General features: G+C 36.3%; 3 protein-coding genes across 4 annotated transcripts; 2 read left to right on the top strand and 1 right to left on the bottom strand.

The window, feature by feature from the left end:
• On the top strand, positions 1 to 10392 carry LOC141908259 (phosphatidylinositol 4,5-bisphosphate 3-kinase catalytic subunit delta isoform-like). 2 transcript variants are annotated; one of them, XR_012619592.1, is made up of 24 exons: positions 1 to 101; positions 867 to 1040; positions 1131 to 1226; positions 1767 to 1899; positions 2253 to 2353; positions 2428 to 2598; positions 2706 to 2825; positions 3042 to 3111; positions 3434 to 3612; positions 4059 to 4295; positions 4824 to 4962; positions 5075 to 5178; positions 5358 to 5399; positions 5554 to 5742; positions 6155 to 6420; positions 6521 to 6677; positions 6773 to 6894; positions 6990 to 7099; positions 7439 to 7517; positions 7851 to 8027; positions 8115 to 8232; positions 8307 to 8581; positions 8828 to 9021; positions 9133 to 10392. XR_012619592.1 is itself a non-coding variant. In XM_074798217.1 (23 exons), the coding sequence occupies exons 2-23, from the start codon at positions 891 to 893 to the stop codon at positions 8955 to 8957; spliced, it is 3165 nt and encodes a 1054-aa protein (XP_074654318.1). In that variant the 5' UTR covers positions 1 to 101; positions 867 to 890; the 3' UTR covers positions 8958 to 10391. The 2 variants fall into 2 exon arrangements, 1 of the variants encoding a protein (XP_074654318.1); XM_074798217.1 differs by having other exon boundaries at positions 8828 to 10391.
• A 439-nt stretch (positions 10393 to 10831) lies between these two features.
• LOC141908149 (SNARE-associated protein Snapin-like) lies at positions 10832 to 12574 on the bottom strand. Its single transcript, XM_074798025.1, has 4 exons — positions 12351 to 12574; positions 12178 to 12224; positions 11923 to 12041; positions 10832 to 11383 (listed from the first exon to the last, which is right to left on the bottom strand). The coding sequence occupies exons 1-4, from the start codon at positions 12569 to 12571 to the stop codon at positions 11291 to 11293; spliced, it is 480 nt and encodes a 159-aa protein (XP_074654126.1). The 5' UTR covers positions 12572 to 12574; the 3' UTR covers positions 10832 to 11290.
• A 206-nt stretch (positions 12575 to 12780) lies between these two features.
• LOC141908148 (delta-aminolevulinic acid dehydratase-like) lies at positions 12781 to 15897 on the top strand. Its single transcript, XM_074798024.1, has 9 exons — positions 12781 to 12895; positions 13065 to 13212; positions 13584 to 13719; positions 14146 to 14229; positions 14304 to 14448; positions 14738 to 14825; positions 14914 to 15000; positions 15091 to 15220; positions 15641 to 15897. Exons 1-9 carry the CDS (start codon positions 12783 to 12785, stop codon positions 15727 to 15729), a joined length of 1020 nt encoding a protein of 339 aa, XP_074654125.1. The 5' UTR covers positions 12781 to 12782; the 3' UTR covers positions 15730 to 15897.
• The last annotated feature ends 263 nt before the right edge of the window (positions 15898 to 16160 follow it).

Raw genomic sequence — 16160 nt, forward strand, 5'->3', positions numbered from 1 at the left:
TCAAATACTGGACATTTTTCCCGGATATATCTGACGAATATCGATATGACAGCAGTCAGAGTGTGTCAGTTTCATTCATTTGGGTTGCTTTCTTAATCTTTGTAAGTAATAGCGTTTTCAGAAGTCTTTTTTTCAGCAGTTTGATGACTAAAAGTATTTTTGTAACTTATTCATAAAAAAAATGAGAGGGTATCAAAGTTTTGCAAAACACTTTCTATGGTCTTTCTATTATATATGGTGTCTGATAAGGGCCAAATACAATAATTTTCACACGATCTTGATTATAGAAAAACACAAAACGAAACTACAGTAATAGGGCGAAAACAAACTTTTCGTTTTTGCTATAGGGCGCAAAAACGAATTTTACCGCGCAAAAACGAAATATTATAGAGCAAAAACGAAAATATTTGTTTTTGCTCTATGATTTTTTGTTTTTGTGCCATGAAATTCGTTTTTGCGCCCTAGAAAAAATGAACTTTCGTTTTTGCTCTATTGAATTATCTTCATATGACCTCGACTATAGAAAAACGCAAAACGAAACTTATGGAGCAAAAAGGATGGCGCAAAAACGAAAAATCATAGAGCAAAAACGAATATTTTCGTTTTATTGCTCTAGGCCTATGATATTTCGTTTTTACGCGTTAAAATTCGTTTTTGCGTTTGTAATAGGCCTTTTGGCATTGATTGACTCATCATAAGAGTTGCATTGTTCTCACTTTCACACCGTCGAACTAGGTTAATTCCATGAATTATTGAAAAAAAGAGTTGCCAATTAACTTCCTAGTTCGACACTTTTAACCCCGGTACGTATTAACCATGATGAGAGATTTCACTTCCTTGTTTTTATTTTTCTTTTCGCATTTCAGCGGCGCTATCGTAGAATTCCGAAAATGATAATGGAATTGTGCGGCGAGTTCCTTCCAACTCGGGTGAAAGACTCGTTGTCTTCACAGCTGTTGTCGGTGGACTTTTTATTACCGACTGGTATTCTTATACCGATGAAAGTACGAAGAGATTCTTCGCTAACCGAAATAAAACAGGTAGAATGCAGTGAAAAGATTTCCTAGTATTTGAATACGAAATTTTATTTATTCGTTACTTTTTCAAATAATCAATATTCGGAATTTCAGAAACTTTGGAATGAAGCCGAACAGTATCCTTTATTTCTCGCGCTGCAAGATGTGAACTGTTATATCTTTGCATGTATAAATCGCAAAGCTGAGAAGGTAACGTAAATTTCGAGAATAATTGTGATAAATTCATTGCAAATTGCGCTAATGAGTATGAATCCCAGATTGATTATATTTCAAAATTTTTCAATTCATTAGTTTCGAGATTTTTCTAATTCCTATCTTCAGAGAAATTTTAATGATTAAAATTAAAGTCTTTCAGTGCTGACTAATTAATACTCGAAAATGCTGGAGATGACTTAATATTTGAAAAAATTTCACCCCAGTGTATGTTGAATAGCTGGTATACCGCTATTAGTGCATCTACACCGTGGTGTTGTGTATCATTAGTTACTAATATTTCACCATGTTTGACAGGTGCTGCTACCTTTTAATAGGGATAAAAACTGATTACTAATGATATCAATGCTCGGCAATGCAGTGTACTAGTAAAGTCCACCACTGCACTGCGGTGGTGCATTGAAAGGGTTAATGAGTTAACTTCTGAATATTATCATAGTGGGATCATTCATCATCCACATTAGTTTATCCTTCAGGCAACAAATTATTTTTGAACAAATATTTTCTCATTTTCAGGAAGAGTTGGTTGATGAAACGCGATGTTTTCAGGATATTCAGTTGTTTTATCCGATGTTAAAAGTAATCGAACGTAAAGGTAACAGAGATGAGAAGTTGCTAGATTCCAGGATCGGAGGTCTTATCGGAAAGGGCAAGTACATAAGATACAGTCGTAAAGTTTTGTTCGGGTTTACCCTGCGATAGATCCTGTCTTGAGCTTCAGAATTTTATATAGGGACACATAGGACATTTTCTCGATGTTAAGAACTTCATTACCAAAATTCTGTGCTCCCCTTCCATAGATAGCTACTCAAGTCACACCACGTACGAATCAATCGTATTGCTTAATATGTAACATCCCTTATTTCTTCCTTGAATTATTAATTAGAATATTCTATAAATGCTTAAGAACTTTTTCTTATTATTTGACATTGAATGTTCTACTGAGTTATTTTCCTCTAGAAGTTTCCGTTGAAAGAAATGATGCAATTCTATCTGATATAGGGTTGCATGAATTTGATGGTATGCATAGTCCGGAAGTAAGTGATTTTCGTGCGAGAGTGCGTAAAGTATGCGAAAAAATTGCCGAAAGAAAAACTGAAGAGGTAACGGTGTAAATCTACAGGTTTACCCTCTACGGTCCTTGCATCCGACACGTCTCTCGTTCTCTTTACCGCAGGACGACTTCAATTATTACTGCTCTCCAGAAGTGTATAAAGATATCAATAACGTTCCTCCTAAAATTGCTCAACACGTCGATATAGTATTTCAAGTTTATCTGGCTGATTTCGATCGCAAGTTCATGTTCCGGTGTAACACGTGGAGCTATCCGATTTCCCTCATAGAACAGGTCGGTCTTTTAATCGAATTTACTAGAAAGTAACTAAAATTCTCGGATAACTGAATATTTGATCGGGAATGATTGTGACGTTGAATTCGCTACTGTTTTATCGAAAGGTTTTAGAAAAGCGAGCCAATACTACGGGAATGTATGCTGACGATGCCAATAACTATTTATTGAAGATCTGCGGGTGTGAATCGTATATTACTGGGGATTATCGTCTGATTCAATTCAAGGTGAGTTCGATATTTCATTCGCCCGTAAAACCTAACTAACTTTTGAGTTTGTTTCGCGCTCATTTAGGAAATTCACGTTTTCATGCAGTTAGATGTAAATCATCCAAATCTAAATGTACGCTTGAATGAACATATTGTGTATGTTGATTTTAATGATTTCAATATGCGACTAACGTTGGGGTTTTCTTACTAAAAACGCGTGTATTGTACTTACAGCATGTTGTTAGTTGTATTGCATCGGAAGAATTCCCGAAACTTGTGTTAGTTGAAAAAAAGATAACATTAGGCAAGTACCAGCCATGAGTACGGAAATATATTCAGCTGGGTTGACGTGAACATCGACATTCATACATATCAGTTCCATTTAGTATTCACGCTTGATAGTTCCATTTACCATTCACTCTTGATGGTTCCATTTAGTATTCACTCTTGATGGTTCCACTTAGTATTCACTCTTGATAGCTCCATTTAGTATTCACTCTTGATAGTTGCATTTAGTATTCACTCTTGATAGTTCCATTTAGTATTCACTCTTGATAGTTGCATTTAGAATTCACTCTCGATAGGTTATGTTTTCTGATTATCGTCATTTTGTCGTAACACAATAGAGCGATTACATGGTGGCAAAAAATCACGCATGAGTTTGAAACCGCAAAATCAGGACAATATGATGCCGCCGATGATTCCGCAGGGAGTGCAGAAGGTCGTGACCACTTGGGAAATAGAAGATGCTACGTCAGTGGCTGTGCTCAATATATGTAATATCGGCTGGGCTGATAATACTAAGGTATTCATTTACATATTCTTTCTTTCCCAAGTCTGATGCAAGTGGCAAAAGGGGCTGACTTCTTTTTTAATCACTTGGGGTAGGGGAGGGTAAAGGGAAAAATTAGAATTAGAAAAAACTTTCGTTGTAATAGGCGTTTTAAAATCGAAGGGAACAGGAAAAAGATTGAAATAAACCTCGGGATGACTGCAGAAAAGAATAATTCTGGAGGGTGAAAGTTGTGGTGAATTCGATTTAGATGATGGGAGAAAATAATCACAAGATTAAGATGAACATTACTTTAACAAGTTGCTAGATTGAAAATCGAGACGGGCATAATGAAAAAAAAGATATTTCTTTATTGAAAAATTGTGGTGAAAACGCAAAGGACTGGAAAAATCTTTTTTTTTGATTTGAGGGTTTGTGCCGAATTCTGAGAGGTGGATCCTTATTGATATCTGTTTTAGGTGAAACTGCGGATGGGAATATTTCACGGTGGTGATAGCATGTGTTCAATAATCGACTCGAAACAGGTTCCGTTGAACGATGGAAAAGCCGTTTGGGACATGTTTATGACGTTCGACATTTCAGTAGCTGATTTGCCGCGTATGCCCCGATTGTGTATAGCATTGTACACGCAAGATACTAAATGTGTGCGTACGATTAGTAAAGCACAGCGGTATAAAGATTCCAAAATGAAACAAGTAAGTTTATCAGCGATGTTTTGGATGAATAGACATTTACGATCTTTGGTTTAACATCAGGGTCCATATGACTCCTTGATTCGTTAACAACTCCTTCTAAACTGAAAAATGCTTTTTGAAGGTGCTTAAACTCCTTTAATTTGAGCAAAATGCCTGAAATTCCTTTAAAGCTCTTTCAATTTTGAGAAATAGGCTTATTAGAAATGTTTGTAGTCGCATATTAAACTATGCCTAAATCCGTACAGTTAGAACCAGGATTTTGTTAGGACCCAATTAAGCGGTATCTGAATAAGAAACTGAGTTGTTTGCTAGTGTAAAGGTTAAAAATTACTTACAAAACTACCGAATTATCAGTTGACCAAGATAAACAGTACCGGTTTAGGAGGAGTCTACTGTAATTGGGACATGAAAGTGATGCAGACGCTTAATCAAATTTTGAAATTTACTCCTTTAGAATTCCCTGAAAACTCCTAGTATCCAGGAATGACCTATCCGTAGAGACCCTGATCTTTCATTTCATATTTTCAGGAGTTGGTTCCATTAGCCTGGGTTAACATCACTATGTTTGATTATAAAGACCGTCTGCGAACCGGGAATCATACATTACGCATGTGGCCGTATAGCGACGAATTCCTGTGCACCAACAGAGATTTTCTCAATCCAATCGGTAACTTTTGGATTTCCCTTTAGTTAAAACTCATCTTGATAATTTGCTCATTAATAAGTACACTATTATTGAATATTTTGAAAGTATCTCATTTATCTTATTACGTTTTTAGGTACAATTGTTGATAACCCGAATAAAGCAGATGCACCTGTTCTTGAAATATCCTTCAGTCAATATGGTATGAAGCATAATATCATATACCCACCATATGAGAAGGTAAACCATTCATGTCATCCAAACAATTTCAATGTTTTATGATAGAATTGTCCTGTACTTTTATTGTTTATTGTGACTTTTAAGTATCTCCAGTCTGTAGCTGTTAGTAAATGTTCCATCCTTATTTTGAAAAAAAAACGTCCTGTCTAGTTTTGTGATGTACTGTGTCTATATGTCAGGTTCTTGAGTGTGCTGCCCAACATGCTGAATATGACCAACAGGTAATTGTTGACTTCAGCGCTTGAGCTTACTAAGATTTGATGTAAATGTACTGTATAAATTCAATAGTGATTGTTCATAAGTTTATTCTATTCTGTTAGTATGAAACATTTTTGAAAAATACCATTTTGTTCCACATATTTGCCCTTTCTTCAGACCGACTGGAATGAATCTACTTACAACCAGCTGAAGGAAGCATTGTCACAGGATCCCTTACAGACGCTTCATCAACAGGACATGCAGACGATCTGGAAATGTCGTCTAGAATGTCGTGAATATTTCCCCCATGCTTTGCCAAGGTTATTGAGTTGTGTTCAGTGGAATAAACATACTGATGTTGCACAGGTATGATCATTTCTTCTATTTGGTGCCAGGACCCGTTTTAACAGTTTTGAATAGGAGTTACCTCTGAGTTAAGATTAGTTAATTGGTTCATGTTTCATTAGTTTATGCCTTCAAAAGTTCTTCAAAAGTTGGTTAAAGTTAATCATCAGATAAATGCCATAGCCACAATAGAATTTTACTGGTAGTCTTCCCAATGTCAGTTATCCACTGGTTAACTTTTGAGAAACTGGCCTGAGAGCAAGATGTTCATTGAAGTTCTTTCCTGAAAATGTCTACACTACTGCTAGACATACGGTAGATCCATTCTCTTATCCTGTTGGAGCTATAAAATACGGTCCCAATTGACAAGTCACTCTGAGATTTGCTCAGCCGAGCATTATACTAAAAAATTGGGTTTTATCACTTTTAACAGATGCAAGCGTTGTTACGTACCTGGCCTTCACTTCCGGCAGAGCACTCTCTAGAATTGTTGGATTATTGTTACGCCGACAAGTCAGTCCGCAGATTCGCAGTGGACTGTATAAAAACCCTATCCGACGAGGAGTTGCTGCAATATCTACTACAGTTGGTTCAAGCGCAGAAATATGAATCGTATTTGGAATGTGATCTCGTAGAATTTCTTCTCACAAGAGCTCTGGAATCTCTAAGAATCGGACATTATTTCTTCTGGTTGCTGAGGTGTGAAGAAGATACATTCATATATGATACTGATCTTTGAGAGCTTATACCATTTCTATTGAAAGAAATAGTAACCACTAATTATGATTTAAATATTCAGATCTGAAATGCATTCCGCTGAAGTGTCTGTACAGTTCGGTCTGTTGTTGGAGGCATATTGCCGAGGTGCACGGCGCCATATCACTGATCTCACTCGGCAACACACTACTCTTTGCAAATTACAAGAACTAAATGAACAAATCAAAACAAATTGTTCCGTAAGTTTAACATTTTATTATGATTGACTTACTGAGTTTGTGGTTGAGTTAATCAAAAATACCAGTGCAGTATTCATTGATTTGATTATTCACAGAAAATGGCACAAGACAAAGCCATCGATGAAATGAGGATGCAGCTTAATGAGGGTTCGTTCAGCGAGGTTCTGTCTGATATTCACAGCCCACTGGATCCCAAATATTATTTGAAACATCTTCAGTAAGTATAACTGTCGCATTCTTTAGTTACTGGTGACAGGAAAGTATTTTTTTTTCTTATTTGTTTTAACGCGCATGATATATTCCCATTCATAGGATATCCAAGTGTAAATTCATGGACTCGAAAATGAAGCCGCTTTTTATGGTTTGGAAGAATGAAGATCCGTACGGCGATGATGTTTATTTCATATTCAAAAATGGAGATGGTATGTTTCTCGACTCGAGAAGAAAGTTTGCTTTCTTTTTGTAGAAATTATGAAATATGTAACGAGACGAGTAGTACAGTGTAGGTTAACTATTTATTTGACACACGAGCTTTCGCTTCTAATGAATAGAAGCTTCATCAGGTGAATGAGTCCTGATTCCTCATTCACCTGATGAAGCTTCTATTCATTAGAAGCGAAAGCTCGTGTGTCAAATAAATAGTCAACCTACACAGGTCAGTACTACTCGTCTCGTTACTTATTTCAAACCTGGTTAACACGGCTACTCTACGAATATTCTAGAAATTATGAGTAAGTGAGTTTGCTTGTCGAATTCTTCAGATTTACGCCAAGACATGTTAACGATACAAATATTGAAAATCATGGACAATATTTGGCAATCAGAAGGTCTTGATCTCAGGTAAGCATTACGGTATTTGTGTTTTGCTATGATTTGCACCCTGAAATATGTAATAATCAGGGGTCGATCCAGAGGCAAATTTTGAAGGACTTGTGTACTTTGCTGTTCAAAAAGGTGATATTATGTGTATCCCGCACTGAGGGGCCAATTTTGAAAAACTTGTCATATCCCAAAAGGGCATTTAGATATCCTTAAAGGCAATATTAGGGGCACTACTGCACTGAAATGCACCAATTATCTTAGTTGAAAAAATAGACAAGGGTACTTTGATGGACTTGTATAAGTCCCCCTAGATCTGCCCCTGATGGATAGTTGTTTCTATTCTTATCATAGGCTCAAACCGTATAATTGCATCGCAACTGGAAGTTCGTCTGGTCTTATCGAGGTCGTTCGACACGCGCAAACCCTCGCTAACATCCACGTGAAGTATAAAAATCCTCTGATGGCAGCCGCGTTCAATAAATATGCAATCTATACATACCTCAAAGAACACAATAAAGACGAAGAAAGGTACAAGCTTTTGGAAGATTGATTGCAACGATTCAATATTTTTGCTATACTTATGTTTTAAATACCTTCTGCGTGGTTATATTCTAGCTTGTCAAAAGCATTAGAAGAATTTACGTTCTCCTGTGCCGGTTACTGCGTTGCAACCTATGTGCTTGGAATTGGAGATCGCCATAGTGGCAATATCATGGTGACAGAAGGTGGCAGGGTACGTATGACTGTTGAAATGATTATTCTTAGTTAAAGAAAGGTAACTAACTCATTTCTAATATCATATTTCAGTTGTTTCACATCGACTTTGGACATTTTCTTGGAAACTTCAAGAGCAAGTTCGGGATAAAACGCGAGCGAGTTCCGTTTGTCCTGACACCAGATTTCATTCAGGTCATTCAGAAAGGCAATAAAAAGACGGATAGTTTTCCGGAATTCCAGAAAATATGCGAGAGGGCCTTTGCCATTCTGCGATCAAAGGGCAATTTCTTAATCAGTCTGTTTATGCTGATGATGTCAACTGGGATTCCTGAACTTTCTGGTGCTGATGATATCCACTATTTAAGGTAGCGTTTGAAGAAAATTTCTTGATATTAGAAAGTTTTTGAATAATAGTAAAGATGCAACTATCAAAATCTTCATGATGATTAGATGATTTTATTTGCATGTTTCAATCGATTTCGACTCATCTCTTCCGAGTCCTTTTCAAGAAATGGATAGATACAAACTATTGCATATCTGGATACTCTTCCGAAATTATAGAAAGTTTCTGTTAGATACGGTATGGTAATTTTATGATTCAAATAATTCAGGGATACGCTCGCTGTTAATTTGACCGACGAGGAAGCTCTGAAACATTTCCGCAACAAATTCAACGATGCCATCAGAAACGGCTGGAAAACACAACTGAATTGGGTGGCGCATAACGTAGCTCACGCATAAGGAAAATCGTTTCGTTTTTATGATGACTGCATACATGAATTTACGTGTCACTTTAATATCCGGTGTATTTACTTCCTATTTTAGTTGAATTCTTTATGTTTTAATTTACTATTTCGTCTCTCCCTTTAAACTTTGAAAAAGTTTTGTTTTGAAAATGTTTTTTTTTTTTATTTAGCGGGCGTATGCGTGTACGTGCGTATGTTTGCGTGCACTGAAATAGATAATGCCTGAATGGTCTAGCAGTGGTTCATCGATATATACCATAGTTTTGAAAGCTGTATTGGTGCTATAATTCATGACGCAGTATTCTATGTGTATTTTCCATCGGAATTTAAAAGCTTTATTATATTTCAGACTCCATCCATTCCTTCCCCTGCTTAAAGCACTATTTTATAGTAGTATTCTTTAGTTGAATCCGCTCTAAATTTCGTTCAATTCATAGACTGCTGATTGTTTATGTTTAATGTGTAAAAAAAAACATGAGGGCACCATTCATTTATTACGTATGAGCATTGGAGGAAGGGGGGGTAATCGATATGTCTGCTGTGCACAAGTCTGTACGGGGAAGGGGGTCAAATGATATGTTGTACGAGGGATTTCTGTGACAACTAACAACCGATACAGGGATCGGATTCGAAAGTTGATACCCCAAAAACTAATAATTACTAATGATACTCGGCGCTACCGATCTAATATCAATATAGAATATACCATGAAACCATGCAATGTGCATCTGTTTAAAGCTGGAAATACTTATCATTAACGAGGTAATTCCAAAGGTAAAAGTTTATGCAGGGGGTGGCTCTAAATGAACGTATGCTTGTGTACAGGGGGTTGAAAAATCGAAATTCTATGCGTACGTAATAAATGAATTGTCCCTAGATAAGTTTACTAACACCAGTAATTAAGAAGTAAAGATCATGACGTTCTGTTATTTGTAAAAAAAAGTCATTCAGATTCCGTAGATGATTTTCATGTTGATTTTCGATGTTTTCGTGTACTGATGATAAGGTCATTTTTAACCGAGTGTCATTTTAAAGTTTGAAAAGATAATAACTCGTTAAAAGAATTTTTATTCTAAGTGAATAAGCGATTGTAGATTATGTTTTAATTCATGAGATTTTAGTTGTGTCATAATCGAGAGTAATGGATATATCTATAGATGTCGACATTTAACCGATACAGATTTGATACCGGTAATTCCTCACTAAATGAAGTGATTGATACAATTATGTGATCACGTTATTGGTGCTAAGTATGCATAAAATACTTTTTAGATTTAAACTGTGTATATTTTTAGAAACTTGTTGGTGCAATCGAGAAATAAATATTGTACTTAAGTAATATTTGATAAAAAAAGATTTACATGCATCTTAATTGGTATGTTTCGTGCATCTACTGATGGTTTAGGCTTGCGATCTTCAAGTCCAGATCTTTGGGGAACTTATTGTACACCAGGAGCCAGTTGCTCAAAAGTTGGTTAAAGACAAACGCCAGGGTCCAGTTCCACAGAGTAAAGATTTGACAGAGTTAACTCATTGAAAATGAACTAACTTAAACTCAGAGTTTACTCTAACTTACAACTGTGGTACTTGGTCCTGATAAATACCATCATAACAATGAACTTTTGTCTCAATGACAACTATCTACTGGTTAACTCTAACTTTTGAGCAACTGGCTCCTAGTAGTTCATTTACTGTTCCCCAAGGCAGGTTATCTCTTACTTCAGTCCATGATACTGTCTTTACTAGAAGAAAGCGCTCACTGATGAAGCCACAACAAGACTGGTAAAAGTTGACAAGATTGACTGGATTGACCTTACAAATGAAATAAAGATACCAAAATTTGTATATTACTAATTAACTTCTATTGGAATGTACATACATTTATAACACAAAGCACATCAATAAGCCCTATTTACATAATAACCAATTATTACATGGATTGCATTTAACTGAATGAGGGATTTTTAGGAATGGTTTTACCAGTACATGAAATTACATTCTTGGAAATTTTAAATGATGCAAGTCATGTTTAATAATTCTAACCCTTTTGTATAAAACATTCAATTAAAATTGAACATTGCTGAAGTAAAGCATAGATCAAATGACACTTGAGCTTTACCTATCATTTCAAATAAAAAGTTACATCAAAGCCTATTCTCTATTTTGATTGGAAACAATCAAGTAATTCTCACACATCCTAACATTCACAGCTCAGGATAATTCAACCAGACAAAGTTTTAGAATCACACACTTTCATGAAAAGCACCATAGTTTAATACGAATCAAGATATCATATTTTTGATCATTTGAACGGCTCCAATGGAAAGTCTATTTCGGTGGTCCTGGCGATGGTGGATCCAATAAAGCCTTGCGTCTGGCAGTTTCTCGCGATACATTATAATGCAGCTTTCCCAAACGTTCCTACAAGTATAAAATATCTGATAAATTCGATTGAAATATGATTCGATTGAGGCGGGTGATATTTTGCCAATGCGGTATTATCCCTAATTCCTGACAATTCGTTCGGATTGGCTTATTTACACCATGCATGCACACCCAGGCTCACAACTTATAAAATTCAAGGAAAGTGTGGAGAACAGAGTTAGAAAAAATAGAGCAGTATTCGAACCCGGGCCAGCATATTGCCAGCGCAGCATCTTCCCTCTGGACCACCAAAGCTTATGGAATCCGACTGAATGTTTAAACTACATATAGCACTTAACCTTACCCTAACCATATCCCTGGCTGCAAAACAGATCCTAAACCTAACCCTCTGGACCCTCTTAACTCTAAACCTATCGAACCCCTAACCCTAAACCTAATAAAATGATTCCATTGTTATTCTTATTAGTATATCTTATTACACAAGGATGTCAGCAAAATAGTCTTTACTAAAATAATGCTGTGTCGGCGAAGTATCCACTTCCTTCAAATAAAATGAATTCAAGTTATGTTTATACCTGTGCGTTTTGAAGAATATTATTGACTAGACTGACGCGTCTTCTGGCATTATTCAATTTTTTCACATATGGATCGAGGTCGATTGGAACTCCTTTAGCTTCAGATATACGACGTAAATCTATAAGAAAATGCAATCTTAACGAAGAAACTGGCCAGTGCACACAGTGATTGGGTGTATTTAATTTAATTAAGTTCATGAATTTAAGATTAACGACAGCAGAGAAGAGTGAAGAAAGGGGGCTGGAAGAACTGACCATCAGCTAAACTGTCAATCTGCTGACGCAACTCTACTTGACTCTGCCTGAAACAAAGAGACAAAAAATACGACCATCTGTCAAAAAATTGTCAAATTAACCCACCGTCATGTGGCGCCACCTAGCATAACATTCTACGTTTCATACCAGATTCGAGCGTCTACAAAACTAACCTGACCGATATAACCCTTTCATCGACTTCTTCCACAACTGGTTTCAATAATCCGATAAGTCCCTCGGCGATTGCTTCTTTATTTGATGCATCGAGCGGCTTTGAATCGCGATTTTGCAGCAAAGTACTCGCACTTCCTGGTACAGCGGCCATTTTGTTGGTTTTCCCCAAATTCGTTACTCGCATGCCACAACAGGAAACGCCACGGGAGACTCCAATCATAATCCGCTAAATCTTAAACGAAACATTGCCCCGGAATTAGTATTTTAAAAAAACAAATTTAACTTTAAGAACTAAGAGGAACATCGAACTATAACATTTTTACACAATTTGAATCAAAATCTAGTGAAGTATGCCATATCTCTGCATAGATAAATCAGATAGGTGAATATTTTCATTCGGTAAAATTCATTAGTGAATTTGCCACTTCATAATGGCTGATCACGTAATCCTACAGAGCGGTTTTCACCACGATGTTTTACGGTCATGGCAGTGTTTAAACACAACGATTACAAGTGACAACCTTATTTATCCCTTATTTATTACGTGAGTATCCATAAAATATCTAATTAAATGCTTACAAGTGCATCGGTAGCGCACATAAAGGTACGTGGACTCTGCGACTAATGCGCCATCTGTGGGCCTACATTGGTACTGTAAATGTATTACATGTACATGCACATGTCATTTGACAGTTGGTTCCAAAATTTTGCAGGGATGATCCAGATGCTGCAGAGGCGATTACAAGTTTACCAGGACAATGTAGATATGGAGTTAACAAGTTAGAGAATAAAGTTAGGCCTCTAGTTCAGAAAGGGCTGAAGTCTGTATTACTTTTTGGAGTTCCTCAGAAATTACCGAAGGTAGGACATTTCCGCTTTAATTTATGATACAATTAATCCAATCCCTATTCTTTCCTTCTAATATCACTGGAAATATCTAAGCTGTTCTGATGATTAACCTGTCAGTAGTTTAGTTTCAAAGCCGTTCTTGAGACTGATTTAAACAGTAGGCCTAAATACCACCAGGAATCATTCATTTATTACGCACTTTAGAATTTGAATTTTTCAACCCCCCTCCCCCTCTGTACGCAAAATCGGCCATTTTTTCATATACATTAAGCATTACAGTACGCAATTGCACTGACCCGTCCCTAAAGCGTAATCAATGAATGACCCCCACCAACTATTAGGTACTGGTATAAACCAACTATTCTCTATTCCGATGATTGTAGGATGAGTTTGGATCATGCGCTGATTCCCCGTATACGCCAGTAGTTCAAGCTATACAAGTTCTTGCGAAGGCATTTCCATCTCTGCTGATATGTTGTGATGTTTGTATGTGCGCTTATACTAATCATGGTCATTGTGGTGAGTACACAGATTTCCTCTCTGCACTAGCCTGATTATTACAGCATCCAAGCATGACTCCTTGATTCCTTAAAAACTCCTTCAGAATAGAAATTCTTTTAAAAGTGATTAAAACACCTTTAGTTTGAATAAATGCCCAAAACTCCTTCCATTTTGAGAAATAGGCGATTAGAAATTTATGTCTAACCGATAGTTTGTAGTTGTACAGTAGATTATCTGAGTCTGTAGGCCTAACCTGAATTATTTTATAAGCCTATAGGATAAAGATTAGCTTACAAAACCACCAATTTGATGGTGATGAAAATGATGCAGACACTTCCACGAAATTCGAAATTTTCTCCTTTAAAACTCCTTCTATCCAGGAATGACCAATCCGTAGGGACCCTGTATTAGTTTATTGTACCTTTTGTCTTTGTGAATTTATAGGTATTCTTAGAGAGGACGGATCATTGGATAATGAAGCCAGTATTAAACGAATCGCTGAAATAGCGCTCGCATACAGTAGAGCAGGTAACTGAGTTTCTGTATTCAATTCAGTAAAATTATTAGTAACCGTTATACAATATTGTGTTTTATTTATGAAGGTTGTCACGTAGTAGCTCCCTCGGATATGATGGATGGTCGCATTGGTGCGATAAAAAAATCTTTATTCGAGAATGACCTCGGTAACAAAGTCACTATCATGAGTTACAGCGCTAAATTTGCTTCAAAGTTTTATGGCCCATTCAGGTACATTCTGCTGTGAAATTTTAGAATTTACTTTTAAAACTAATGAGAAGAGTTGTGGAGGAGCTGTGTTAACCTGATGCTGTCAAATCAGTAAACGTTAAAAAAACCACATTGTACTTTGTAGGTTAACTTTTATTTCATTGAGAATTTGAGCTTTCACTGTTAGTTAACTAACAAAGTACTATACGTCTTCATGCTTACAATTTCAAAAATACATGTAACGTAATAAAACTTGCTATTTTCTTAATGAGGTCCTATTTCCACATGTTATAAATTGTTTAATATCTAGAGATGCGGCGAAGTCTGCACCAAGTTTTGGTGACCGAAGGGCGTATCAGCATCCCCCGGGATCTGCTGGTATCGCACAACGAGCTGTAGTAAGTGTATTCAGTTGTTGACTCCGTCATTGGATGATTTACGCCTGAAAACCTCAAACCTCATTTAAGAACTGAAACTTACTTTCAGGAACGCGATGTCCAAGAAGGAGCCGATATACTGATGGTCAAACCAGGAATTGCGTATTTAGACATCGTCAAAATGACGAAGGATAAGGTAAAAATATCAGAAACTACAAAAATAAATATACCTTTAATATGAATTTGTATGTCGAAATGAGGTAAAACCTTTTTAATTTCTGAATAGTTTCCTGCCTACCCTTTGGCCGTCTATCAAGTATCAGGCGAGTATGCAATGTTGTATCACGGGGCTCAAGCGGGAGCATTCCAGTTGAAAGATATCGTCTTCGAAAATTTAATTTCAATGCGACGAGCAGGTATGTGAATATTCAACAGAAATTTATGACCAAATATCTACGGAAGCCCCTAGGTGACATACGAGATATTTTTTTCACAATTTCGACTTATTATCTTGAAATTCGACATAATAAGTCGAATTTCAACTTAATTACGACGAATTTTGTGTTATTTTCATATAGACTTATTATCTCAAAATTCGACATATTAACGCGAATTTCAACATAAAAATAAGTCAAATTTCGATATAATTAACTTGAAATTCGACTTATTATGTCGAATTTCGACATGAAAAGAAAACTCGAAATTCGACATAATAAGTCGAAATTGTGAAAAAATTATCTTGTATGTCACCTAGGAGCTTCTGAAATACGAGATAATCTCCCAGCTGTAAAACAAACATATTATTAGTAGTATGTGGTCTTTTGCTTTCTTTACAGGAGCTGATCTAATAATAACATACTTTACGCCACAACTTCTAGACTGGATGCGAGATGATAGGGAACAAAAGAACCAGCCGAGTCTGTAATGCATGTATGACCATTTACCCACCGCTGCAAAATTTATGCGGTGATTGTGTGAAACCTTTCTTTTGATGTTCAGATTGACCGTGGAAGTTATTTGAGAATGTTTTATGCCATTTTAGTCTGCTGCATGACGTACCACGCTGTTTATTGAAATAAACTTGTTAAACTGATGTCGTATCTTCGATATTCTCTTCTTGGTAGTAACACTCACAGCTTCTCAATGATCAGTAGTCATTTAAACTGAAAGAATTTTCATTAAAAAATGGATACAGTCAAAGCCCGTTGTAACGCCATGATCAGGACCAAGAAGAATATGGCATAATAATAATAATAATGAATTTGTCGCAGAATCATGTGTTCATGGAATGGATTTGAGTCGGATTTGGCGTATGTTCTTGGAATGTTAATGTTAGGCCTAGTGAGCTTGGTCATT

Source organism: Tubulanus polymorphus, chromosome 7 (assembly GCF_964204645.1).
Source record: "Tubulanus polymorphus chromosome 7, tnTubPoly1.2, whole genome shotgun sequence".
Taxonomy (NCBI): domain Eukaryota; kingdom Metazoa; phylum Nemertea; class Palaeonemertea; order Tubulaniformes; family Tubulanidae; genus Tubulanus; species Tubulanus polymorphus.

Coding starts and splice junctions, on each gene's coding strand:
- LOC141908259 (XM_074798217.1), top strand. CDS start 891: ATGATAATGGAATTGTGCGGCGAGTTCCTTCCAACTCGGGTGAAAGAC. Junction 1,041..1,130: donor CGCTAACCGAAATAAAACAG/GTAGAATGCAGT, acceptor TCGGAATTTCAG/AAACTTTGGAATGAAGCCGA. Junction 7,100..7,438: donor CATATTCAAAAATGGAGATG/GTATGTTTCTCG, acceptor CGAATTCTTCAG/ATTTACGCCAAGACATGTTA.
- LOC141908149 (XM_074798025.1), bottom strand. CDS start 12,571: ATGATTGGAGTCTCCCGTGGCGTTTCCTGTTGTGGCATGCGAGTAACG. Junction 12,225..12,350: donor GAAAGGGTTATATCGGTCAG/GTTAGTTTTGTA, acceptor TCTTTGTTTCAG/GCAGAGTCAAGTAGAGTTGC. Junction 12,042..12,177: donor GATTGACAGTTTAGCTGATG/GTCAGTTCTTCC, acceptor ATTTTCTTATAG/ATTTACGTCGTATATCTGAA.
- LOC141908148 (XM_074798024.1), top strand. CDS start 12,783: ATGGCTGATCACGTAATCCTACAGAGCGGTTTTCACCACGATGTTTTA. Junction 12,896..13,064: donor ATTTATCCCTTATTTATTAC/GTGAGTATCCAT, acceptor AAAATTTTGCAG/GGATGATCCAGATGCTGCAG. Junction 14,449..14,737: donor AAGTTTTATGGCCCATTCAG/GTACATTCTGCT, acceptor TTTAATATCTAG/AGATGCGGCGAAGTCTGCAC.